Source organism: Talpa europaea (assembly GCF_964194135.1).
Source record: "Talpa europaea genome assembly, chromosome: X".
Lineage (NCBI taxonomy): Eukaryota > Metazoa > Chordata > Mammalia > Eulipotyphla > Talpidae > Talpa > Talpa europaea.
In genome coordinates, this window is record NC_140081.1 from 3,655,322 (window position 1) to 3,682,168 (window position 26,847).

Genomic DNA, 26,847 nt, shown 5'->3' on the forward strand with positions numbered 1-26,847 from the left:
AGAACATTCCCATCAACCTCCCCACCCCCCCAAACTCAAACCCATTAGCAATGACTCTCCATTCCTTCTTGCCCCCAGCTCCTGGGAAACAGGAACCTACTTTCGGTCTCTATGGATTTGCCTCTTCTGGGCATTTCCTAGAAAAGAAAACATACAATATATGGTCTTTTGTGACTGGCTTCTTTCATTTAGCCTAATGTTCACAGGGTTCATCCATGTTGTAGTGTATACCAGTACTTCGTTCTTTTTTTGTGGTCAATAATATTGCATTATATGGCTATCAAGCCAAATATTTATACTTGTCCTAGGTCTTGAATATTACAGATACCCAATCAATATTTCCTCCTAATGATTCAAAAAATTCAGGAAATGGTACAGAGTGCTGTTGAAAAAGAGACTTAGGAAAAAAGAGAGACTTAGTGCATAACTATGATGCTCCTAAGAGCACAATGAAGAAGATGATGCATTAAGAAAGATTTTAAAAATGGAGAGTTTATGATTCTAAAGCTTCCTTAGCATCAGACTGGGGTAACAAGTCATCAACAATGAGAACGAACTTGCACCCACTCCACAGAATCCTGTAACATATCGGTTTCATTTCTTTTCCCATAAAAAATCACGATTATGTGTGTACATTCAGTCAGCTTCTAGTCTTCCCTCTGACTTCTTTTGACCTTCAGAAATATCTCTGCTTCAGATCAAGTCAATCCGCGTTCCAGACATACTAATCATGATGTGATATTTTGTGGAGGCTAGAAAAAGATTTGTAACTGTTATAACTGACTTTTATAGAATTTACGGACAGGATGAAAAATATACTAGCCAGAAAGCTGCTCAGGACTCTGGCTATGATAGAAGAGGCATTAGCTAGAGTGATAGCTGGAATGGAGACTAAGGAGGACAACACAGGCAGAACTGGTGACACCACTGGTCCTTAGGTCCCACCATGTATTTCTTGTTCCCTGCAGAACTAGCAGATCACATGAAAAGGGCTTTCTGACATTTTACATTTATGAAACTGGGCAGTTCCCTAAGAGATGAAGATTAAAGGTATTTACTGAATTGCAACACTAAAATTTTTCTGTCCCAGAATAGAAGAAATCTTGTATTTCAAATATATAAGAAGGATCATTTGTAGCCTTTGGGTAGCAAACTATTCCCTTTGTTTCTTGAAAATTGCTCCTCCAGCAGTTACTAAAATTATCATTATGAATATTGCAAATCATGTTTAAAAAGAGTCAAATGTATATTGAATGACACTACTAGCTTCCTCTAACTGATGTCCCATTTTCCAGACAGCAAGGTAAGGCTACTGAAGTGTCAAGCATGTTGGCTAAGGTCAGGCATCCTGGGTCACCCAGAGTCCTGACCTAGACTGTCCTCTGCCCAAAGACCAAGGTCTCCCCTCCGCAGCATAGTGCTTTGGTTTGGAAAGTGCCGACCTGTCTATGTAGACTTTGAACCCCAGCAGGAAAGTGCAAGTTACTTTGGTTTATTTTGTCCAATAGGCAGAAACAAAAATGCTTGTTTTCACATTACTGTGTTACCTCTGTTAACACAGATGTAATATTTTCACTCCTAACAGTTACCAGTTAATTATAACCCAAACAACATACAATCCATGTGCATATAATTTCCCTTTTTGAAAATTGCTCCACCAGATACTTAGCAAATGCTTTACAGACCTTTCAAATTATAAGCTGTACAAACTTTCTGTGGATGCTTATCTTATTTAGCTCTTTTCTACTAGTGATCTAAAAAGGACCCTTATCTCTTAAAAGGTATAGTTGCCACTTTTTTGATAGGAGTTTAGGCTCACCCCCTCCACTCCCTCCCTGGAACATTAAATAAACCCAGCCTATGGGGGATTTAGCACTATCACTTACTCACCACTCCTGCTGAAGATGAATGAGCTCTATTATACCCCGAACTTCTTGTATCGCCCCTGTATTACTTGCATTGGTGGATTTGTAAAAGAAATAAAACAAAATTCTGGCTACTCAGCGACTATCAGGAATGAGTCCTCTATATAACTACTGGTAATATTTTGGTTTAAACCTCTCAAAATGGGGAGGGAGAGAAGGGGGAAGGAAGGAGGAGAAGGATCATTTTAGAGAAAGGGGGCTTTAAAACCTTTTTTTCCCACTAAACAATGTGTCCCAAACATCTTTTGATGTCAACAAATACAGCCTGACACACTTATTGTGACTGCTCTATGTGCCCTCATTCATTGGAACCAGCCCCAACTGGTAGATACTTTGTTTTATTTTTTTTAAAGATTTATTTATTTATGCACGCAAGAGCTGGGGTACAGGCCAGAGGTGTGGTGGGTGAGAGGATTCACCCGAGACAGAGTGGGGAGCAGAATAGGCAGACTGACAGAAATACACTGCTGAGGGGAGCAGCGGGGAAATAGGAGAGGTCTGCTGCGCCCTGTGGGTAGCCCCCTGGCCGGCCAGGGATAGAACTCGTGCTGCAGAGGCTGCGGATTGCTTCATAGTGTGGTGCTTAACCCCTTGCGCCACCAGGGAGGCCCTAGATACCTTGTTTTAAATGGTGGTTCACAAACACATACATCTACTTGATACCGTCCTCACAACAACATGGCCCAGCTCCAAGGCTCCACTTTAGTCTTTCCTGAGGACTCAGCGTGTGCACTAGTTAGTGCACAGTCACCGCAGAGGCAGAAAGCACAGGCCTTCAGGCTCCAGGACTGAAGTGGTCCTGCATGCAATTAACATGCCCCTTCCCACTCTATTGGGAAGCGCTATTGGAATGCTCTAGATGGCCAGCCTTTGCCATAGCCACCTGAGGCCTTTTGGGGTCACCTCTCTCCCTCGCCCCCCTCCTCTCTCATCCATAAATACAGACATGGGCACAGAGTGTGTTATCTTCCTGAAGGTGTGGGTGTGATGGTTTGTCCCAACACCCACTTCCGGTATCAGCTGCCCCAGCCCAGAATAGAGAATTCTACAGGCGTGGCACTTGAGAACTGGACGGCTGTCCTATTCGTTTTTGTACTGCAAGGCCAGTGGCCGGGTTAGGCATGCACTAAGTGCTTGGTAATGGCCTTTGAATGATATCACAATGTTGGACTTTGAGGAACATGTGCAGGGCCTAGGGACAATCTCTTTTTACTGCATTGCTCTTTTACTTCCTCTTGCATTGTTAATAAGTTTCCTTGTTTCTTTTCAGGGCCCTGTGGCTTCAGGAGCCTATCACCACCTGTGATTGCCAGCACAATGCACTTCCCGCTTCATACACAAACCTCTCTTCTTTCTGGTTCCTTCCTCATTACTGCTTTTCTTATGCTTCTGCTCTCGAGTCTACTCAGTTATTAAATATTGTTAACTTGTAGAAGATCCCTCTCTTTTTTTCTCATAGCTTCAAATACGTAGCCATAAAACAGAGTTTATTCCAGTAAATTCTGGAATAGGAACTGATGGCCTGTAATCATTAAAGTCTGTGAATGTGGGTGACAGGGGTTTTCTTGTTATTCTGTTCATATTACTCCTCGGGCTGAAGTGATTCTAAAAGCCCAAGATTATACTACTAGTCTTGAGATTATTCCAGAATACTGGATAACCCTGGACCAACTTTAAAAGATGATGCAAGAGTTGAGCTGCTATAGATGGGAAGAAAGGCTTTTGAAACTCCTAACATCTGACTTATCTAAAGATCACCCACATAACTTGACCAGTCTCGAAAACCAGGAAGTTAAGCAAAGGAGGAAAATAAAAACCTAAAACAAAATGAAACATCCTCCCAGCAGCCAAGAGTCAATGAAACAGAACTGAAATGTCCTAGCTTCTCTCACAGGTGAACCCTCCCAGGTCAGCCCTGCGTGGGACATCCCTTACTGCAGTCCACACATACTTCTCAAGCCTGGCACTTGATTTTCCAACACTTGATTTTCTGTAAACCAGAAGCAGCAATTTAGAAGGGAGAAGTTGCTAGCATAAACAATGTGGGAGCAGCAAAATGGGATGAAGAAAAGGAATCACTATTACCAAAAACATGGTCAGAAGAACTTTTGTAAAATTATAAAGCACCATATAAAAGTCTTTATTTACAATAATAAATTATATATTAAATGGTTTATATATATATATATATATATATATATTAAAGGGGTATATCCAATTTGTTGTGGTGGTTGTTGTGGAGCACCTACTGTTTGTCTGAGGCCAGGCCCTGCAGGGGTGGAGGGCATGTAAGATGCGCTTCCTTCTCAGAGCTCTTGACTGCTGTGACTCTGGCCCACCAGAGATGTTCTTCATGGGAAGGATTTGATTGGGCCAAGGCCAGGAGGTGTAATGGTGATGGGTCAGGTTCTAGCTGCCTGGGAATTAAGCATGCTTTTCTCATCTGACCACTGGAGGGAAGAATTCTCTGGTTGTTCGTTTATGCCCCAACCTGACGTCCTTCCACATGAATTCCAGGTCTTGCAGTCCTGCTTGAGCCTCCAGGCCTCAGGAGGGACTTAGAGCAGTGGTTTCTATGCCAGAAAGCACCCTGAATGTGATATTTTTATAACCTTTTCTTGGCCCCTCCTCCTTCCCAGTAAGCAAGAATGGGAAGCTATGATTCATAATGGCATTTTTTCAGTCATCGTTTTGGAGGAAAGCTTTCAGAAACAGTATGTGTCCCCTACAGTCACAAAAACGGTGTCAGGATAACAGGTATTTGCCATGCGTGTTTAGAATGAATGCCTAAGTGAATGAAGACACAGTCTTCATTGTGGTAAAGATTGGCAGTTGTGGTAAAGATATTGCCATCGAGGAAAATGTTTTATGCTTATGATCCATTTTTAAAATTTTTTTTTTTTTATAAAGAGAAGGAAATATTTGACCTCAAAGAGCAAGAAAAATAAGACCACAAATGCTTTGGAACTGCTGTAGCCGCTACATAACAAAATAAGTAGTCAATCTACTAAATTCTGTTTTCTTTTATAAAGTCAGCTTATTCATAAATGAAAAAACTGTTTACAGGAACATTTTGCAATTGAAATTTTGGTTTTCCCCCCAAGACACTGAGTGACTTTTAAACTGCACAAGTAGGAGCTAAGTTAGTGGAAGAGATTTACACAGAGAGATCCATATTTAACACCCATGACTCTGGCTACACAGTGGGAGAAAATAAATGGAAGATTCACATCCTCTCTATTCTATTTCCCATCAAAGTATGGACAATTGACACGGGGAATTAGCAGTAACTCACAATCCAGTGGACCAGGGGGATTATTGCCACAGTGAGGAAGCATTCCGTTTCTGAATGCAGCCAAATACAATAGTCTGCTTGAAAGGGGAGAGAAAATAATGAGATAAATTTTGTAAAACTACAAGATCACTAGAAATTCATCAATGACATCCTAGTAGAGATTACCCACACTTTTGTAGGGAAAATAGACCCTGATTCCTTTCAGGTATTCCAATATGTGATTAAATAAAATGGGAAATAAGATTGAAATATAATATGATCTACATTTCCTTTCCTCTCCCTCCTAACCTCCTTCACCAGCTTACTGTACAGTCCCACCTCCTCCAATGAAGCAGATGCCAATTCTTCTAGAATTAATTTTGCAACTTCTTTCAAAGAGACTCCTTCTTATCTCTGACATACAATTCACCACTAAATATACTCATGAATAAATACAAACCTTGGCGACAACTGATTTTTGAAACCTTTCTCTGTGTTCACTTTCATTCATACATATCTTACCTGCCATAACCTTCCGCTTCCCTCTCCCTCAACTTTCCCTGCTCTCTGATCCAAAGGTCTACCTTTCTTTGCAATGATTATTCATTCTCTACTAATTCATCCCTATAGATCATGTTAAAATTGTATTTATCAGTGCTTCTAAACACTTAACTGTGTGCCAAGTGTTGGAGTTGAGGAGGGTGTAAATCCATTTCCCCCAGAGAGGTCTCATCTCTCATTCAGTTTTCACACTAATCTTCTAGGTAGGTTCTAGTATTATCTCCATTTTACTGAGGAGGAAGCTGAGGCCCAGGCAGGCTAAGAAGTATCTTGTCAATGGTCCTGCAAGCCTTGGTGAAGCTGTGGTCAGGGCCCATGGACGTCTAAGCTCTAGCTCTTAATACTGCATCACCTGTCAGGGATATTTTCTTCTGGAATTTAATGCAGCCACTATAGAGCACCTATATAAAAGTATAGGTATAGGTACATGTACAAACCTTGAAAATGGTGGTTAGGCAGTCAAAGCAATCCAGTTATGCTGCCAGTAGCATCTGGAGATATAGTCGGTATTTCCTTCAATGATAAAATATTAATAGACAACTCATCGGCTACCTCATCACTAATTACAAACTGGCTTCTTAGTTGAATGAAAGAAAAAAGTCCATGTGCTTTACTAAAGGAAAGCCTTAAAAGACACGCAAATTTAACAGCTAGATCAGAGGTCCCCTTAGGGCAGGGTTTCAGTTGTTGCTGCTTAGGCTGCGGAGAACATGGGGACAATTCAACTTAGTTGACAGTTAAGAGGCGCTGAGAAAGAATGACACAGGAATTTGGATTTTCTTATAGGAGACAGTGGGGTTGTGCCAGAAGGATGTGGACAACGAAGGGCCATCCTATGGTGAGAGGCTGGGCAGCTTTATGGGGTGGGGGAGCCAGGGCAATATTTCCTGGGACGCATCTTTGTTTGCAAGAATTGAAGTACATTTTTTAGGTGTGCGGTCTAGCACACAATATGCTCCTTGCCTTGTTCAGGTAGTTCCTTGTTCAGATCACCAATAAGACCTGAGCTACTGTAACAACCTTGAATTCATGGTTGCATGGATGGCAGATGGGTTGCAGGATGGGGCTAAGGAGAAGGGACTGTGTCCCCTCTTTCGCTAGACACCAGAATGATGACAAAGGAATAGCCACAGGAAATGGAGAGATTACCTTCAGTGGAAGTAGAAAGTAGAGCAGTGGGGATCCCAAAATTGTAAACCCTCAGATAGATATCGGGGAGTCCTTTTGAGGTTTCACCAGAATCGGGGTTTCAATCAATTTTTCCAGATCCGAAACAAGTGGAGAATGCTCAAGGACATCTTGATCACACCAGAGAAACTCAACCATCTAACATTTGGAATGGGGAGAGGAAGAAAAATATTATGTTTGCTAGGACCAGTGATCAGACAATGCCATTGCCACTTCTGAAGAGTCCATTTGAATCAGCATGTGCAGTCAAATATCTTGCTGACTTCAAAACAGCCTGATGAAACTTTTCGCCTCTTGAACCTATTATTGCCCGTAATGAAAGGCTCCGTGTGCACTAATGACAACATACGGCCTCATGCTTGAACGCAGCTTCGAAAAATTCATGATACAGGGATTTTTCACTCTACTCAACAATTTTACTTTCAGAAACCCGATTGGTTGTTCTAGATGCCATGAATGATATAAATTGAGCTTTTAGTTGGAAGAAATCTATAGGATCAAACATCCCTGAGTTTCAGACAGAAACTTATTCTGAATACGAGCATTCACAGGTATGTGGATTTTATTTATCATTTGGTATTCTTTTTTCATTATCCTTATTTCTTTTTCTGCATTTCATATTCAAAATATGCACATGTAGTCTGCATTGCTAATACTTGCTGCTGTCGATATTCAGTTAGTCCTTCTGTTGGGCCAGAATTAAATTCGACTCTGATTACTTAAATGAATTATCTCACTTTGTAATGCCAGTGAAATGTTTTGTCTATATTTGTTTTGTTTAAATTTTAGATCAGAATCCCAAGCATTTTGGGGGGCCAAATGTCACTGCAAAGCATTTTATTTACTTACCAGCTTAAGTAAAAATAATTCTTGCACAGGCTGCGAGCCACTCCTTTGAAAAGCATTTTATTTAATTACTCAAATAGAGCCATCAACAAAATGCATTTTCTCATTAACTCAACCTTTAAAAAAGCAGACTAAATGGGTAGGAACATTCAGTGTACTTCTCAGAGCCGGTGCACACAGGATGTTCACCATCGATGCACAATTTAAGGTCTTCTGACAGTTTTCAAAGTTAGTCAATAATTGCAGCCCAAAGCAATGTGCATATTTTAGGCTGGCCTGTTTGGCTTCATGTCCCAAGGGTCTTATTAGTGGAATAAATACAACGGCAGCATCAACTGAAAGGAAGATGCTATTGACTACATGCGGGCTCTTTTAAGTGGAAGGTATTCAAAATTCACGGAGTAATAAGAGTATCAGCACCAGCCGCCCCCTTCCATTCGGCCCCGTGTTCTACTCCACTCCTGCAGAGATACTTCTTGAAGTGCCACTGATCAGCACTTACTCCATTTTGGCAAGCAACCTAATGTCTTTTCTCAGATGATTTCATTAGTCTTTGATTTTAGCATAGTCGTGTCCAGATGACCGCACAAAAGCATTTTCCTGCTTCTTGATTCTAAAAGTATAAAATACCAGGCTCCCTGATGATCTCAACTTTCAGAGCTGGCTCTGTTTTTTCTGTGTTTTAAGTCATTTACTCTAAACTTCATTGAGCTTCTGTAACTCTCCAGAAGGGACTGGTATAGGGAAAGGGCCTGCAAAGCGATGGCTTGATGGGTTGTGTCCTTAGAGCTTGTTCGGCTCTAACCTAAACAGAAAGCACCTTAATCGCTATCGTCATGCCAGGAGCCAGGACATGGGCTGAGAACTGGAAATCACAGAGGGATGAAATGATCTCACAGAGGACAGCCTCGTCTTTTCTACTAACAGCAGACTAATGTGGATTATGTGGGTCTTATGGAATATAATGTCCATTTCTTCTATTTCAGGGCTGTCGAGATATGGGGACCTGGATTTTATTTGCCTGCCTGCTAGGAGCAGCTTTCTCTATGCCTGTAAGTAGAATACCTCCCTGCAGAAGCCAGTGTTCCATTTCACATGCTTGGAAAGAAAATTCTGCCCTTTCTTTGCTAAACTTTAGGGTTTAAACAGTACAGGATGAGATGTCCTCGACATATCTGTGTTTAAGAAATGCTTAAGGAGCTTGCTGGTTTTTTTTTTTTTTTTAAAGTGGGTTCCCAGATGCTTCCCACAGATTCTGATTCAGTAGAGCTGGGGTGGGGCCCAGGAAATGCATTTTAACAATCACCCCAGCAGATTCTGTGGGCACAATTAGCTTGTAAAACTCATTGCCCATCTCTAGATGGAGGAAACTTTCAGAAGGGACCCTTGAAAGGTCTCCGGACCAAGTGCTTAATCAGCCTTGGGTAAATACTACAAAATACCTGTTTTCTCTAAAACCCAGTTTCTCACCAGTTTCCAAGTCTCTGTTTCTAAATTTTACCTGCCAGAGGGTAAAATTTTTGTTCCCGAGTCCCATCTCGAACCATCCCCTGTTGTCAGAGGCCTCGCCCTTTGGGAGCACCTGCTAAGCACACGACCTCTGTCTGGATGGCTGGGCTTACGCCCAATACCTACGGACAGAATTTACCTGCAGATGTACCACCAGGAAGCATGACCCTTTCTCTCTAGACACAGCTGCGGTCTCAGGCAGGCAGGGCAGGCTCCACCTGCGTTTCAGTGGCATGGAGAGCAGTTGATACAACCAGAAGCCAGCAAAGCTTGCATGGCTGCCTCATCTTCCTCTCGCCCACAACAACAAGATTCTGCTCAGCCTTCCTGAAACTCTGCACGGGGGTCTGCACTAGCCAATTCCTAGTCCCCGGAGGGGCCACCCCATTACAAATTCAGCCCTTACTCCACTCTCCTCCTCCATTCAGCATGCCCTCTCTCCGAGGGTGCATATCAAGACAGCATAGAAAAGGCAGTTCCTGACTAAAATGATTCACAATCAGACAAGAGTGAACAAGCCCTCTGATAAAACACAAGCATTTAGGAAGAATAGCGCCTAATTAGCTCGGTGTCTCAGGGAGAAGTGCTGCCGATTGCTCTCCTCCCTCTCCCCCTTTCTAGAATTCCACAATGCAGACATCAGTCACTTAGCCTCCACGTTTGAAGGGACATTCAGTCCTGATTTAGATAATTATTCAGGTTGTTTTTGACTTTGAAATTTTAAATTCTTCTGCCGTAAAAATGTTGACAGAATAATAAAAAGAACCGGCTTAGACTTCAAAACCCAACTCTTTCACTGTCTGTGGGAACTACGATATCTCCACTGCACTGCCCCAGCCTGTTCTCACCTTCCCCCTCAGTCAGACCTAGCTGCTCCTGTTGTTGCTGTCGAGGTGCTTTGCATGCAATCCCGAGGAATAGGTAGGCACCTCCTGATTAGAAGGGAAGGTATAGGAGACAATTCTCCTCTTGTCGCTATTTCATAATCGTGTAAGAGAAACACCCCTCTCTCCCCAACATGGAGTGAGCTTCATCAAGAAGTAAAATGGTGGCTGGGACAGGGCAGGGTGAATCAAGGACACGGTGGAGGGGGAGTCCAGAGACCACTGGAGAATAAGAGTGCTGGTTCCTGTTTACAGGTCTCCTACCATAAGACCATAACCCCCGCCCCCCCAACCCCAGAAAGTCATTTAGTTGTTCTGGACCTCTTTAAAATAAGAGGGTCCCTCTCCTACACAGGGTACACATTCAAACTGAAAGTAGACCTCAGGTATATTCTGCACTACGATGATTTTTTTTTTTTAAGTAGCTTTAGTCTCTCTCGATGTGAACAATTGCGTATTGACATAATCTCTTCCTTTCTCTCTTTCTCTCTCCCTCTCCTTCTCCCCCCTTCTCTCATCTTCTTCTCTTTTCTCCTTCCTATAAAAGCTACCACCTCATCCTGGGCACCCTGGTTATATCAACTTCAGCTATGAGGTAATTTTTCTCTTTACTCATTTTGACCATTGTTTGAGTGAACAATGCCCTGAGCTCTCTAAAGAATAGTGTGTTGATTCTCCATTCAAGATGTTTCTCAGTCCCTCAACCAGCTTTCTATTTTAAGCCCTAGGGGTCACCTCAAGCCCACACTGCCCCAGCACACTCCTACCTGGTCTCTCTGACTCAGTCTCTTCTCTTTATATGGCTATAAAATTATCTGCCGGGAACCACCACTTCCGGGGCTTGCCGGAAGAGCAGAAGGTGAACTGTAGCTGAGCAGCGTTGCTCTACCCCAGCCACGAAGTGTGGGATCAGCTAAGAGGTCATTCCAGATTCTTCCCAACAACCGAGTCTATGGTGTTCACACTCTAAGTCTGTCCCTCCCATGTCCTTACTAAAAGATTGGTGAGCAAGTGGTCTTGCAGCATCCTGCAGAGCAAGAGAAAGCAGAGAATCTTGGAAATCTGTTTGAGGATCTCCTCTATCCCATACTAACCACGTGACCTCGGGCTAATGATGTTCTCTCTGAAACTTTGGTTTCCTCATCTGGAAAAGGGAAATAATTGTAATACCCACACTTCAAAATTTTGTTTGGGGAACAAAAGAGTCAAGCACCCTAAGAGGTGCGTTGTCACATAGAGCATGAGCAAATTTAGTGATTGTCGTGTTGATTCCAAATGCTCTGCTATGCTATGAAGGGAGTCGCTAGACCCAGGTTGACCTACTGCTTGGAAAGGAGGGAAGCTCGCTTCTCCCATAGGCTCACATGATGCCCTATGAGTCTGCTCAGTCATCCAAGCTGGGACAAAAATGTTAATGAGAATTTGAGGCCAGATATCCTGTTAAACCCTCAAAGGTTGACATATTTGCCCAGAAAACCCATCTGTGGGACGAGGGACTGTCTTGTGTCCCCTTTCATTTTTCACTGTGGTATCAAATACAAAAGAACGTAAGTCATGCTATTTCTGCTTCATTTTGCTCTCTCAAAGAGGAGCAGGAACTGTGAAATAAAACAGAATTACAACTTCTATGACCTCAGTCATCATGCTCATGAGCTTCTTTAACTCCATGACCTCGCCTGTAAAAGTGAGGGCAGTGATACTGGCCTCAGAGTGTGCAAAAACATGGAAAGTGTGTATGACGGCTGGAATGAAGTGCCTCACACACAGGAAGCATGTGACAGACATTTTCCTGATTCTTTCTTCTGTAGAGCTATCAACTTTCAGGCTATCGACTTTGCCAGGACTGCAAAGTGAGTGAGTGAGTGAGTGGATCTCAATTTCATGCAACGGAATCAACACAAATATATTCTAATGTCTCCTTTTCTTAAGGTGCTCACCCCGCTGAAGTGGTACCAGAACATGATAAGGCCTCCGGTATGTAGATATTTCGTTTAGTCCTTTAAAATATTTTGTTCTTAGTCCTTTAAGCGAGCATTTTGACTCCCCTTTAAGTGAAGTAGCACGCCTATGCCACATACAGACACAGATGGGAATCTAGTTTGGAAAGGGCCATTTCTGTGCAGTTAGAAATTCTTGCACAGAAAAAAAATGGATGTTCCTGTTGCCATAATGACAAAGACGACACAGCTGGTGCTCCAGCTGGAAGTCGATGGAGCCGATGGTAAAACCTGACTCTTTGTTTCTCACCAGTACCCTTCCTATGGTTACGAACCCATGGGTGGATGGCTGCACCACCAAATCATTCCCGTGCTGTCCCAGCAGAATCCCCCGAATCACGCCCTGCAGCCTCATCACCACATCCCCATGGTGCCAGCTCAGCAACCCGTGGTCCCCCAGCAACCAATGATGCCCGTTCCCGGCCAACACTCCATAACTCCAACCCAACACCACCAGCCCAACCTCCCCGCACCCGCCCAGCAGCCCTACCAGCCCCAGCACGTCCAGCCGCAGCCTCACCAGCCCATGCAGCCCCAACCACCCATGCACCCCATCCAGCCCCTGCCGCCACAGCCACCTCTGCATCCGATGTTCCCCATGCAGCCCATGCCCCCCCTTCTTCCTGATCTGCCTCTGGAAGCCTGGCCCTCAACGGACAAGACCAAGCGCGAAGAAGTGGTGAGTAGACCTTGAAGCCACTACAACTCCTGTGAAATGCCAAAAATTGACCCCCAAGTTCTCAAGCAATCCAGGGGCAAGAGTTTCCATAGCTACAGGCCAATGACTCTATTCGCCCAAGCATGTGCTTGTATTATAACTTTAAATAATACAATTTAAATATAATAACTTCAAGGTTAAACTGGATAGGATAAATAAATGAGTTTATCTACAGAGGTCAGTACTTAGGAACACAGCTTTTAGAGTGGGCTTAAATTCTACTATTATTTTGAATTTCTACCAGATTTTATATCTATCTATCTATCTATCTATCTATCTATCTATCTATCTATATATATTTACGTTTATATATATAGAAAATCCACTAATTTCAAGGGCAGCAGCATAAGGAACTATCAGTTCCCCTCCTCTTTCAAGGGTTTAACTAACAGGAATAGGTTAGAATTGCACTGAAGCTAAAAAAAAAAAATCATATTTGAGGGGATGCAAATATTTGAACAGGCTACCAAAGGCAGGTGGGAAATCTTTTTAAAACACTTACAGGAAGATTTCTTGCCTAAAGTGATTTTTAATTAAACTTGGAGGAAGCTAAGCTGGACAGACCATTAGATTCCTGCTCAGTGCTGGGACTCTTGATTAACTTTCTAGTGAGAAGTTTTCCTAATTACACACAAAATCCTCTTACATTAGAGTAAACTCTTCCCAACGAATGAGGACTAGTCAATAAGACAAATGACCCTTATCTGTATGCATAGACCCTTAATTCTGTGTGTCTGAGATCATGTAGTTCTACTTGATGTATGTGTCCAAATGTAATTCCAGGTTATAAATGCTATTGATAATTTGCTTCTGAAAAGCAGTAAGGTGGAAATGACCTGGAAGGGGAGCCAGGACACCTGGAATCCAGTTCTAGCTTTGTCCCAAAATGAAGATGGTATTGTACAAGTTACTTCACATTTATGAGTGTTTCCCTTCTTTTAAGTAAAAGAAAATCACTATATCAGATAATTTTCAAGCCTCTGTCCAAGTACAAATACCATAGTTTCCCAATAATAAACGATACTATATGTCATATATGGTTTCATCATTAGGACATAGTTATGCTCATAAGAATTTTTGAAAACTGACTTTATCTTAAGTAATTTGGTACCTAGAGTTGATTATTCTAGCCTAAGGGACATGTCCCTTTTTTGTACAGAAAAGGTGTTTATCTCTTTATGAGTAATAAAGGACATGAACTTTACAATGTGTTCACATCTTGCCAGAGCTATTTATGCAAAGGTGACTTCAGGCAGATAGTTTGAACCCTTTAAAACCCCTGTGTAAAATTAAAATATAAGTACTGACAGATTGTTACAGTTGTTTTCTGGAAAATAAAATAAAGAAGTAATGAGCTCAGAGCCTGCTATGCAGTAAGAACACAATAAAAGGTAACAATTGTTGATAGCTGTTTTATTATTAACTAATAAATTGTAAGAGTCCTGAAGGCAGCCCCCTCCCTTAGGGGCCCCCTCGCATCTAAAGACAAAGTGATGACCAAAAAACTTTGAAAATCACAGGGTTCCACTTAAATGGTTGTACATTGTTTTGGTAAAACCGAAACCATATGTGTTATTGTAAATGGTAGTACCGGAAATATTTGTCAATCATTTTAATTGTCCCTTTTCTATTTTTTTTTTCAGGACTAAAAGATCAGAAAGCAAGAAGACAACAGAAGTAGATATTCCAGTTGCTTTCAGAAAGACACAAGAACATAATGATTTGTGCCTACCATCACTTTACTTAGTAAATTCTGTAATGAAAAATGAGTACCATTAGCAAATAATAAAAATGCTTAAAAAATCATTCCTGTGTTTGTGTTGAATTAAACTTCGAATGTCACGTCACTTGAGAGAACACATTATAAATGGCTAGTCTTGAAAAGGTAGGAACTGCTCGTGTGCACCTACAAGTTGGCCATTTGGCAGGCAATGGAGGACTACAGTTCCTTCTAGAGAAAATTTTAGTGATAGTATCTCAAATCTTAAAAAATGGAAGTTTAGGCATTACTTATAATAATTGATAAAGTGAAAATTATGAACATGTACAGTCACTGAACCTGAAGCAAATCAAGGGAAGTTTATATGAAGAATTCTTTACATCGAAAAAAGATAAGCTCTTGAGAAGTATTTATACTGCAAAACAAATTAAGACTTGAAACACTGGCTTTAAACTTTATACCACATTAGTAACCAAAATTCGGTCTTTTGATCTCACCCTACTGAAAAAGATTTTTCTAATGAAATTATGTGATGTACTGAATTTTATGTTATCAAAGTAATTATTTTTCCTAAAATAATCTTTTATTAAATGGATCTTCAAATAGAGAATCATAGTGATTGTATATACAAGTCATTTCTTTTACTTCATAATCTTTAACATGATAAATTCTACTATGCAATCTTCAAAATGGTAACAGATGCATAAAAGGGACTCAAAACAAGTTTTCTTTCCCACTCATATTTACATTTGAATCCTTTTTTCCTCCTACACCCACACAGAATTGTAAACAGTCTTTGCAGGGTTTATATTACAAAGCACCCACAGTAACTTTATTCCAGTACCTTTAGGATGAAGGCCCCTTAATCATTTTCTGGAATGAATAAACATAACTTTACTAGGAGGGTGTCGAGATTCAAACAAACAATTTAATTTTAAAGAACACAGATTCAATCAAAAAGGTAAAACTTTTAATCAACTGATGTGGACCAATTCTAATCAATTCAGTAAATATATATTAACCATCCCTGAGGGCAAGGCACTGTTCCATGTCCTGGTAAAAATAGTTAGTTCCCATCCTTACAGAGTCTAGAATCCTACAATAAGCTCACAAACAATAAGAGAAGGCCTGATCGTGTGACACTATGACAGAAGCAGAGTCAAAGTGCTCTGGGGACTATGGCGACATCATCAGCTAGCTGTTGTCAGAGCTGGAATTCAATCCCAGCATCTGGCCTTCCATGAACTCAGGAGAGAAGAGTCCTCTACTCTGTCCCCCAAAACCCATCAATGCTCATGCCAATGACCATAACTCTACTCCCTTCGTCAGTGGCTGTTTTAGGGCTGGGTGGTGGTGGAACCGGAATAGAACTAAAAGGATGTCTGCTAAGAGAGGAGGAGCTGCTGGGGTGAAAGATTGCTCTCCTCTCTCTGTCTCTCTCTCTATTTATATATATATATATATATATATATATAAATATATATATATACATTTATATATATATATATAACTGATGTCATTTGGAGTGATATTGGAAAGAACACAAACTTTGAAGTCAGATTGGGGTTTGCTTTCAATTTTTCTGATCTAGGAGGACTCTTTATTTGAGGAAGTCATTGATAAAACAATGCTCCTTTTATAGAAATTCAAACTATATGCACATGATCTGTCAAATCACATTCTTAATGTACAGAGAACAAGTAAGGCTTTGCGCTCTGAAGACTCCTGGCTGTGGAGAGGTACTGCAAAGGCGGGAGTTATGAGAAACTGAAACTTGTGTCTTAAATTCCCAAGCATGTGCTTTTAATACAATCATTTCATGGTATTCTTCTATGGGGCACATAGTTACACTCACCTCATCAGTGAGGTGTGTTGCCTTAGCAATTTGGAGGAAATAAGGCTCTTGTGCCTTATTCTAATTCTTCGTTTCTGCTCTTGGCTATCACTTCTCTTTGTTAACCTATATTTATGTCTAATATGTAGACATAGTCTCCCTAACAACATATCAATAAGTTACACTGGTGTTGAGATTGTTATTCTGGAAGTTTCATAGCCAGCCACCTCAGACTCTCCCAACTGTGGCAAACTGCTGCAGCTGAGGAAATTCTGACAGACAAATGTGAGTGGCTGACACCACGTAGTGCAACACAGGTGATGCAAACTGAATAAAACAGAGTGTTTCTGATTCACCGGGACCCAGGTTTAGTTGGCTGTCCAATGGTTTGTATATTTGCACCAAATCTGGAAGAAAATCAGGAAACGGTAATGACTAAGAGTCAAAGTCCAGGCTGAAACAAGCAGCAGCCCTGACCACGATGGAAACCCAAGCTTAAAGCTAAGGAATTCTTAGATCAGTGAGGAAAAAGGAGAGCACTACAAAGCTTGCTATGTCTTTAAAATTAAGCTAAAGAAACAGATGGAGTGGTGCAAACCATCTCCCGGAAGCTCTCATCTCGCCAGAACCATTGCCACGTCACTAATACATCTGAAATAGGCTCTGATCTTATTCTGTCATTGTTGGTGAGGGGTTCAGTGTGCATAATTTTCCCCTGGGGCATAAATATATGTCTAGGAATTCAATCTTAGATTCCAAGCTAAAGATCAATTATGCCCAGGCATTCCAGGAATCATGGTCTTGGAAGGGGGTTTTCTAGGAATGGTTGAAGTGTCCCTCTTTTCCTCTGGTTGAATCACACACACCAAAATGGTTTTCCTCTTGGTTTCTTTTAAAACAGATGGACACAGAGTTCAAATCAATGAATTGTTCTGCTTGGGAGAGAAACTATTCTAGTTCCAAAGGAATTTTCATACCTTTACCAGCTGCATTCATACTGGACGTAGGGGCTGGCTTTGACTTAGGCCTTGGCCAGGAATAGGCCAAAGTTTAGGGTGATGGAAAGATAAAAGTAAGAAAGAAAACTTCAAACTCTTGTCCATAGCAGATGACTGCCTATAAACAACGGAAAATATTTACATTCTTTTCTATTTTGAGTTCAAACCACCAGCGTAGATACACACACACACACACACACACACACACATACACATGCCCACTGAGTTTACCTGCAGTAAAAGGACATGTGTGGAGATAGATACCATTTAAGCTACTTGAACTTTTTTTTTAAGATTTATTTATTTATTTGTTTGTTTATTTATTTATACAAGCACTGGGTACAGTCAGAAGCGCGGGAGGGTGAGAGAATTCACCAGAGCCAGAGCGGGGAGCAGAGCAGGCAGAAGGACCGAAGGACACTGCTGAGGGGAGCAGCGGGCAGTAGGAGAGGTCTGCGCGCCATGTGGGACCCTCACCCGGTGGCCAGGAAGCAGCTGGGGCTGGGGATCGAACCGGCACTGCCGACGCTGCGGGCATAAGCTACTTGAACTTTTAAAGAAAAATTCTGTCCTTCTAATTGTCTAGAGACTCCATGGCTATTATATTAATTATCATCACCAAAACACACCACACTTAATTCTAATAGAAAATTGTATCCAAAAAAGGGTTAAGTTGTTCATTTTCTTTAAAGCAATGCAAAATGATCACTTCCCCTCCCAACACCACATAAAATGAAAATACTGACTTCTCCCCTAAATCTAAAGTTTGCCCCTGCGTAGTAAATAATTGCTGAAAATACCAAGATTGAGTTTAAGGTCAAGAATTTAAAAAGAATATAACATAGCAAACACCTACTCATTTAAAAAACAAAAACGGAGCAATCCTGCTGTGAACAGCTTAACATGGGAATCACAAGAGAAAAACAATTTCAACCAACTTCCCACATTCCAGAACACAGCGGCCTCTAGTTGTGCTCCATATTGCTTTAATAAAATAGTCATTGGCCTATGTTTATTGTGCAATTCTTATTAATTAGAGTTTTTACTTACTGTTTTGTGATTGGGTTTCTAACTCTTATACCCCCTTTGGTCTAGAGTCTTATCAGTCGGGGTCACCGGCTGACTTCCCTGCTGGAAGAATTCATCCTGGCCTCATGCAAAACACCTGAATCTTCTAGACAATAAATAATACTTGACAAATAAAATGGGGCTGGAAGTGGTGGCGAGTGAAGTTGAGCAGAAAAGAAAGGAGTGCTCGTTTGGGTCCCAAAACATTTGCCTCAATAAATCACACCTGAATAATCTATCAAAAGAATCAACACCAAGTGAAGCTCCTCAAGATATCACTGCCCTGAGGTTAACAAAAACCAGCCCAGGGTCCAGCATTATTTTCTTATTAACCCTTCCCCACCCCAATTTTTAATAATGTTAAGTATCTTCCACAGAACAGCCAAATTTAGTTTTCCTCTCTAAAGAATTCTCCAGACTGAATTTGTGGAGTGTGGAGTTCTGGGGTGTGTGTTCATACAAAGGCAAAGAGCTCCTGGTGTGGTGGCAAGCAGGTTCAGAAGCCAGACCGGGTTCACACTCATGACCTTCACCTATTTGCTGTGGTGACTTGGACAAGTTTCTTAGCTTCTCTGTGCCTCAGTTACTGAATCTACAAAGTGCGCTAATATCCATCTCTGAGTCTTCATGTTCAAGAGTCGCAAGCTCAGTCAGTGTTAGCTATGGCTCTGCATCCAGGAAGGGAGCCTTCTCCTGGCTCAGTAGACCCCCAAAGGGAACATTACACAGTTGTAAGTGGATGGTACAACATTTGCACATACATACAGGTTTTCTATGCCAAAGGCTCCAAGGCCAAACACGCATGTCATCTGTCAATGTGCACCTCTGACAAATGCCTGAGCACCTCCCCCACCAAGGGCCACTTCGGCATGATTCTTGATTCCCCTGTCTGGCATCTCCAGAGACTCGTCCTCTCCCCCTACAAGGTCACCCCACGCCCTCAATTCCCCACCCTGTGGGTAAATAGGAGAGTAACTCCACCAGGGAGGGTGTCAAGGGCCACACAAGGCACACTGAAGGCAGAGGGTGAGACCACCTCCCTCAGATTGTCTTCCTCTTACCTGCTCTGCTCAGACTGGATTCCCATGTATTGTGACTTCCGGCTCTGACCCTTCCCTTGTCACTGTTATTGGTCACAGCTCAACTAATTCTACTTTAAGGATATTTTTATCCAACTGTTTCCTCCAGAGCAGTGGTTCTCAACCAGGACAGTTGTGCCCCCTAGGGGACATTTGGCGATGTCTGGGTTCACAGTGGGATGGTAGTGGGGCAAGACTAGGGACGTTGCTAATCATTCTACAATGCACAAGACAACAAGGAAAACAAAGATCGATCCGGTCCCCACTCAACATTGCTGAGGTTAAGAAACACTGCACTAGAAAACAATGTCAACATTGAACCATGCTGTGTATTCAGAACTTTATAGAAGGGAGACTGAACAAATATGGAAGTCTGTGTGCATTGTTTTACATAACTGAGAAAGAAAAAGCAAGGCTTCAAATCTTAAAGTTGGTAAACTCGACATAGGACTACATACAATGTTCATTTCACAACCCACACCAACTACATCAGGAAAATCTAAACAGGTTGGGGATAGGCTGGGATATTAAAGAAAATTTGCAAGATGAAGAGATGACTGCCCCAGAATCAAGTCAGCTGATGTCTCCAAATCAAAACCATACTGCAGAAATTAGAAGTTATTTGCTTTTTTAGAAGTTCCTTAAAAGTGTGCATGTTATTTCTTTCTTGGGCGATTACCTAAAAGTGGTTGTGTTACCTGAGTGAGTGACAGAGAGAATCTAATAGAGAAAAGCTCTGTATTAGCCATTAGTGTAACAACTGAATTAGAGCTCATTTAGCTTGTCTGGGAAAAGTCTTGCTCGAGGATTTGCTTGAATTTGGGGAAGTAATGAGAAATGATAATATCACCCAGAGAATGGGCGGGAATTTAAGATACCTTAATTTTCACAATATTCAGAACTACAATATCACTGCCCAAATAACATTACCTAATGAATATAATAAGATTTTTGTTACCAAACTATACCAGGAAAACCCTGATATCCATGGAGAATCTAAAGCAACAAGCGATGAGCAGAGAAAATCCACTGTGTTGCGCACACAGCTTGGGCAACCTCAGGTTTCAAGTGATCAAGGATGTGCAGTAGCCTGTCCAGACACTAAACTCAAGCCCCTCCTCCAAGTGAGATAACCCCTCCCACTGGCCCCTGTACACCACAAAGGAGAACAGGCATTGGTGAGCTCCAGCCATTGCCTCCTTGTCTAGAGATCTCTTAACTGGTCCACATGGCTGTGGTGCCCAGGCATGAGATTCTCACCATATGCTGGGCACACCTCTGTCTCAAGCACTGGATTACACTTTCGACTCCCCACTAGCTGGCCAGCTCCTTGAGGCAGATTTGGACAAATATCTGGAAACTAGTCGGTGTGCTTAGTATCTGCTGAAGGAACCATCACTGGCATGAAGAGGCCACCATATCATAATATGCAAGTAATGCTGATGCCACTGAAGACTTACAGGACCCTTAAGTTCCAGGCACTGTCCTTAGTAAGTGATATATATGCGCTCATTTCATTCTCACAGTTTTAGAATAAAAACCGTCTCTATCCCCATCTTACAGATAAGGAGTTGTCTGAACTTTAAACTTTAGAAAGAGATCAAGCACCGCTTAAGTGCATATACACCCTGCCCCATTTTTGCTAAGTGCACATCTGAGAGGTAACTGGTTTACCGTCTGCCACGAGGAGTCTATTTAAAACAACCTGCATGGATAGATATTTCTAACCGCAAATAGGAACTCAACTCCATCAGAGTCACAAAGCTGGTCTCTTTTTGTCACTTAATTTTCCCTGCCCATTTGACCTCCCAAGGATGCACTAAGAAGCTAATTGTAAAGAAAGCTGAAAACCCGCAACCCAGCAACTCCCCGCAGTTGTGGTAAATGGCCATGGGAGAGACCGCTGCAAACACGGGCGGTATGTGTCCCCAGAGCGCGGCCCCGTCCTGGCACCAGCAGACACCCACTGAGCAGGCAATGACCCTCACTCCTTCCTTGCTTCCAAGCTGGACAGCAAACATGACTGCAAGTTCAGCCTGCCCAGCAACTGCAAGGTGCTGTCTTTCTCTGACGAATTCGCTTACAGGCAGCTACAGTGGGAACTAATGATGTCCTGTTAAGATAAAGTCCAGCCCTTGGCTCTCCATTATCTTCCTCCCCAGGTCACCCAATCTACACATCCTCAACACATAAAGAAAGGCCATTTCGAGTGACAAGCTGAAGTTCACTGAGAACAAGCTAAGACTAGGATTGCTGCTATGTTCTCAGCATGACGTTGAATCCGAACTAATTGGCTGGCATACTCTCTCGGCCGGGCGTTTGACGTGTGGATTAAAATATATGAAGGGTTCAAATATCTCAATAGCTTCCTGCATTGCTGCTTCCACAAATGTTAGCTATCAAGGTGGCAGTCCAAACTGGCTCCTTCCACAGGGTCCTGACTGGAGAAGGAAATGTCTGCAAATTTGCACAGCTGCATGTAATAATAAATTCAGGCTCAGAAGGTTTGCAAAATCCCATTTTCTCCCCCTGATGGGGAACTTGGGCTCAACCTGGTTTCCACAGATGATTTTTTCTTAATCTGAAAATAGGCACCACAGAGCTACTTCTAAATTATTTCTTTTTTAAGACATGTAGATTTGCAAAGTACTTGTTGAACATTGCTTAAAAGTGCTGTTCCTAACAATAGGATTTACAAAGACAGTTGGAAAACAAAGGGGAATTTACTGCCTTTGTGGCTCATTTTCCTACAGATAGGGAAAAAATGTTCCCCCAAAAAACTGTTCCTTATGAACAGAAATACACATCCAGAAACCTGTAATCACTGCAACCCGAGTTGATGTATTTTATAATCAGTATTACTGTAAATAATCAGAAGCATTCTATTAAATCTCTGCCCTTCTATGAAATAGAATCATTCAACAGATTGTAAATGATGGAGATTTAAGAGCAGTAAATTTTTTCCAAAAGCAACTTGGCTTTTAACAATTTAAGTAATTACCATACATGTAAATTATTTGAGCATATAGGGACACGTGCATGCTGGAGAGGCAGAAGTGTGCAGATGAACTGAAGTGGCAGGATCACACAGTTTCAGGTAATAGATTGCCCATCTGCAGGAAAAACTTGTGACTTCACTTAAATAACACTCACCAAATAAGGTAATGTTTAACATTATACTATCTGTTCTTTTAGGAAGGATTCAGAGAAACCTTTAATGGTAGCTATAGGAAGCCAGTAGGTATTGAAGCTCTGTGAACACTATGGTAATAATCTAAAATTTATAATAAGAAAAGATGGATTCTGAAATTCTATGAAATCATAGAAATCTGGAATCTTAAAAAACAAAAGAAGGTGTGTAGAGAGGCTGCATTTATTGTATGCAAGCAGAAAAACCGAGGCTTCTGATTTTTCCAACCCATCATTTGTCTTTGCTGCATGCAGTGGTTCCAAGGAGAGTTGACCACATGTCATAGTTTCACATCAGTGCCCCTATTATTTGTAGATGTCACAGAAGCTTGATCCTTCATCACACCAAGAGGAAGGGAACAGACCCTGTTCGTTACAAATGTCAGTCATTTTATAGAACCCAGTGATTGAGACCCAAAGAGAGGCTCAATGGCGATAGTGTTTTGTCCATGTTCTGTATGGACTGGCCAGGTGATCCTGTCAGAGCCTGATCCGCTGTCCTGCTCAGCTTCTTTATCTGTCACAGAAAAAATTATACTTGGAGACCACTAAGACCTACGAAATAGTAACATTACAAGCCGATAAGCATCATTAAAGTCAAATTACATCCATTTTAAAATAACAAGAAGCTAACCAAAAGGAGAGGTGTGGAAAAAATGGCAGGTCCTTACTAACTAAGATTTGCTCTAGGCTTTCAATAAAAATATTAGTCATGATATGTAACATTCCAGTCACCCTGGCTTGAGGCTCTGAACTTTCTCCTAAGGCAACAGGCAGAGACATCTTAAGTGTCATTTGAACCCTCTGAACTTTGAAGTTGAAAGAGACTCATGTGCTGAAACCAGCTAAGTGAATCTCTCCTAAGTCATGGCTGCTCTCACTCTCCCCTCTCCTCTCTCACTTTTCTGCTTGTGTCTACCTTCCCCAGATGTTCCAGGATAGGAGCCCCTGAAGTCTTCTACACCTGACTGGCTTGGGTCCTGCCTTGCTTCAAGCAAGAGGCACAAAACATAGCTGAAATGCACACAGCCACCTCTTGTTACTTCTCTGGGGGCCTTACACCTCAGCACAGCAGCAGGTCCATGCAGAATTGACCCTCCACCCACCCCATGCGGTGTGGGAACTACACTGCCCAGAGTGGGAATGGAGAAGGAGGCCCAAAACACGCATACTGCCCAAGGAGCAAGGGAAGCCAGCAGGCAGACTCCCCAGCTGGAATGCCCGGCAAGAGGCCCTGGGAGGGAGAAGGCCTGGGGTCACTGTGATGCTCTGAGTCAGCCACCCTGGGGAGCTCTCAGCTCTTAAAGGCCTGCTTTGTCATACAAGGCCAAAAGACACAGAGCACTTCCTAGGGGCAAAGATCTGAACATTATAAAGTTGGGGTAAGTGGTTACATAGATTCAAGCCAGTGTACAGTAGATGGCACAGATGCAATGGAGAGGAAACAAATCATTTCAATTAAATGCTAACTCATGTATCCAATAAGGGCCTGGTATCCAAAATATATAAAGAACTCTTACATTTCAATAATAGAAAGATAAAACAACCCAATTTTAAAATGGACAAATGCTCAGAGAAGCCATTTCTATGAAAACAATACACAAATGGGCAATAAGCACATAAAAAGATGCTTGACATCATTAGCCCTGGGAGAAGTGCAAATCAAAACCACAATAAGATAACACATTCCACCCACTAGAATGAGTGAAAGACTATGCTGGCAAGGATGCGGAGAAATCAGAACTCACATACATTGCTGGAAAGAATGCAAAATGCTTTGGAAAACGGATAGGCAATCTCTCAATATAACAAACATACATAACATGTGGCCCAGCAATTCAGCTCCTGGGTACCTACCCAAGAGCACCAAAAATATGTGCCCATATAAAGACTGGGACATAAATATTCACGGTACCGTTGTCCCTAATGGCCAGAGAAATGGAAATGATCCAGATATCCATCAGGTGATGGAGGAACAGTGGCCACAGAAAGGAAAGAAGTGCTGGCCCAGGCTACGGCACAGAAGAACCTAGAAAACATGGTGCCGAGGGACTGCTGGACACAAAAGACCATCTCTTAAATGACCCCACTTGCACGAAGTGTCTAGAAGAGGCAAATGCATACAGTGACAAAAGATGAGTTGTCTCCAGCGGCTGAGGTGGATGGGAGGTCAGTGATGACTAAGGGGACAGGGCTTCCTTTTGGGGTGACGATACTGTTCTAGATTTGATGGTGGTGATGGTCGTACAACTCTGCAAATGTATCCTTGAATGATGCACTTTAAATGAGGAAATTTCATGGCATGTGAATTATATCCCAACAAAACTTCTATGAAACAATTACTGCAATGGAGTCACCTACGTGGCATGGCAGGGGCCCTGGCGAGAGGGCTGCCAAGAGCAAGGAGCACCCGCGGCTGCCAGCACCGCGGAACTCCCCTCAGCATTGTAGCCAGGCCTCTGATAACAAGGACTCTGCTCCCAGTGCTCCTCCCTGCCATCATCCCCCAGGGGCAGTTCCCCGATCAGGATCAGCAGCCCCCCAGGGCCTGCCTGTGGGAGTCCCTTGGGACAGACAGCTGTGCTTGTGCCCTGTGTGGCTGCCCTCTCCGAAGAGGCCGCATCTGATGTAAGCACATGGTGCCCCTGCGCAGTGACTGTGTCAGAACTGAAATTCAGTAGCTCATTGTTACCTTCACCCTTTTTGAGTCAAAAGTATCTACTCTTCAGAGCCTTTCTTTATAAGGATAAGGGGCCATTGTGCAGATTCGCTAGATAAATAAATGAAATTAACAAGGGATGTAACACTCGTTACTGCTTAGCTTGGCTCTCAGCTGAAAGCAGCAGTCCAGTGAAGAGAGCAGCACAGTGACCGCTGGGTTAAAAAACTCCAAGTTCAATGTAATTTATCATCCACTAGGAGAACTACATGAAGGCTACCGATACCTTTTAGCTATTTATATTCTGCATCATTATTAATGTTTGATTCCTTTATCTTTCCAGATTCGACTTGAGCCCAATGGACAGATGGCCACAGACATTCTCTTTTTAACTGGTTGCATCCTGCTCAAGATTTTGGTTGCATTCTGCTTTTAGGATTATTGTCTTAAGAGACAGGTTAGTGACCTCATTAGCTACACTGCACGGTGTCTGCAATCCATCCCATTTCACACCCACATGCAATTTTTGCCTATTTTGGATTTGTCTTCAAATTTTTCACCCTTTAAAAGCCCTTACCTCTATTCGTTCTGAGAAGTTGATACCAACGCCCCCTGACGGACATTCGCTGGGACGCTGAAAGGGCAGGCTTTCCCATCTGAGGACAAGCAAAGCTGCAAACAAACGTTCCCAAAAGACCTGCCTGTGCTCATTCTGTGCTGGAATGTCCATCCAGGCTTTTCTCAAACACACTTGAGTGCTGTGGGTAATAGATGTCAAATAATAAAACGAAGAGGCACACACTCTGTTACTTTTTAAGGGAAAAAAAGGGGGGAAATCAAAGGGTTTAACAATTTTATTCACTGGCTTACATTCAGCGACTCTGAAAATTTGGCCACTGCTCAGGTTTGTGAATTTCTATGGAAAATGAACTGTGCTTGGCAAGCCTGATGAAATATGAGACCGATAAAAAAATGCTTCATGCTTTCTCAAGACCTTGTGCCACTAACTACGTGGGATTGGAAAAACTATTTAAATGTCAATTTAAACACTGTAAATAAATGATTTTCTGTACTCATATGAATTAATATAATTCTGTTGATTTCAGAACCATAACTGAACTAAAGTCTCTATGAGTTTTAATTGGGAAATGTTCCACGGAGAACATGAACTTCAGATTAGGCAAACTGAGTTCAGCGTAGTTTTGTCTCACAGTCTGAAACGTTAATGCACTTAATTTTACACTACGGAGAGTCAACTGAAAATTCAATTGACACGAAAATTGTTAGGAAGTAGTAGTAGTTCTTGAACTCAAAAAAAGGATTAGGCCAAAAGAAATAAAACATTATTGGAACAGCCCAAATCATTATATAAAAGAACACGGTGTTGAATTCCGTTGC

At 42.0% G+C, this 26,847-nt stretch overlaps 2 protein-coding genes across 3 annotated transcripts in view; one reads left to right on the top strand and one right to left on the bottom strand.

Annotated features, from left to right (window-relative positions):
• ARHGAP6 (Rho GTPase activating protein 6) overlaps positions 1-26,847 on the bottom strand; it is a gene marked incomplete at its 5' end in the record, with an annotated part of 377,711 nt that overhangs the window by 94,336 nt on the left and 256,528 nt on the right. The gene's annotated exons all lie outside the window — the stretch shown is intronic.
• Positions 8,793-12,878, top strand: AMELX (amelogenin X-linked; the record flags this gene model as incomplete). The annotated part of the gene is made up of 4 exons (XM_084258145.1): positions 8,793-8,846; positions 10,735-10,782; positions 12,117-12,161; positions 12,438-12,878. The coding sequence occupies 4 exons, from the start codon at positions 8,793-8,795 to the stop codon at positions 12,876-12,878; spliced, it is 588 nt and encodes a 195-aa protein (XP_084114271.1).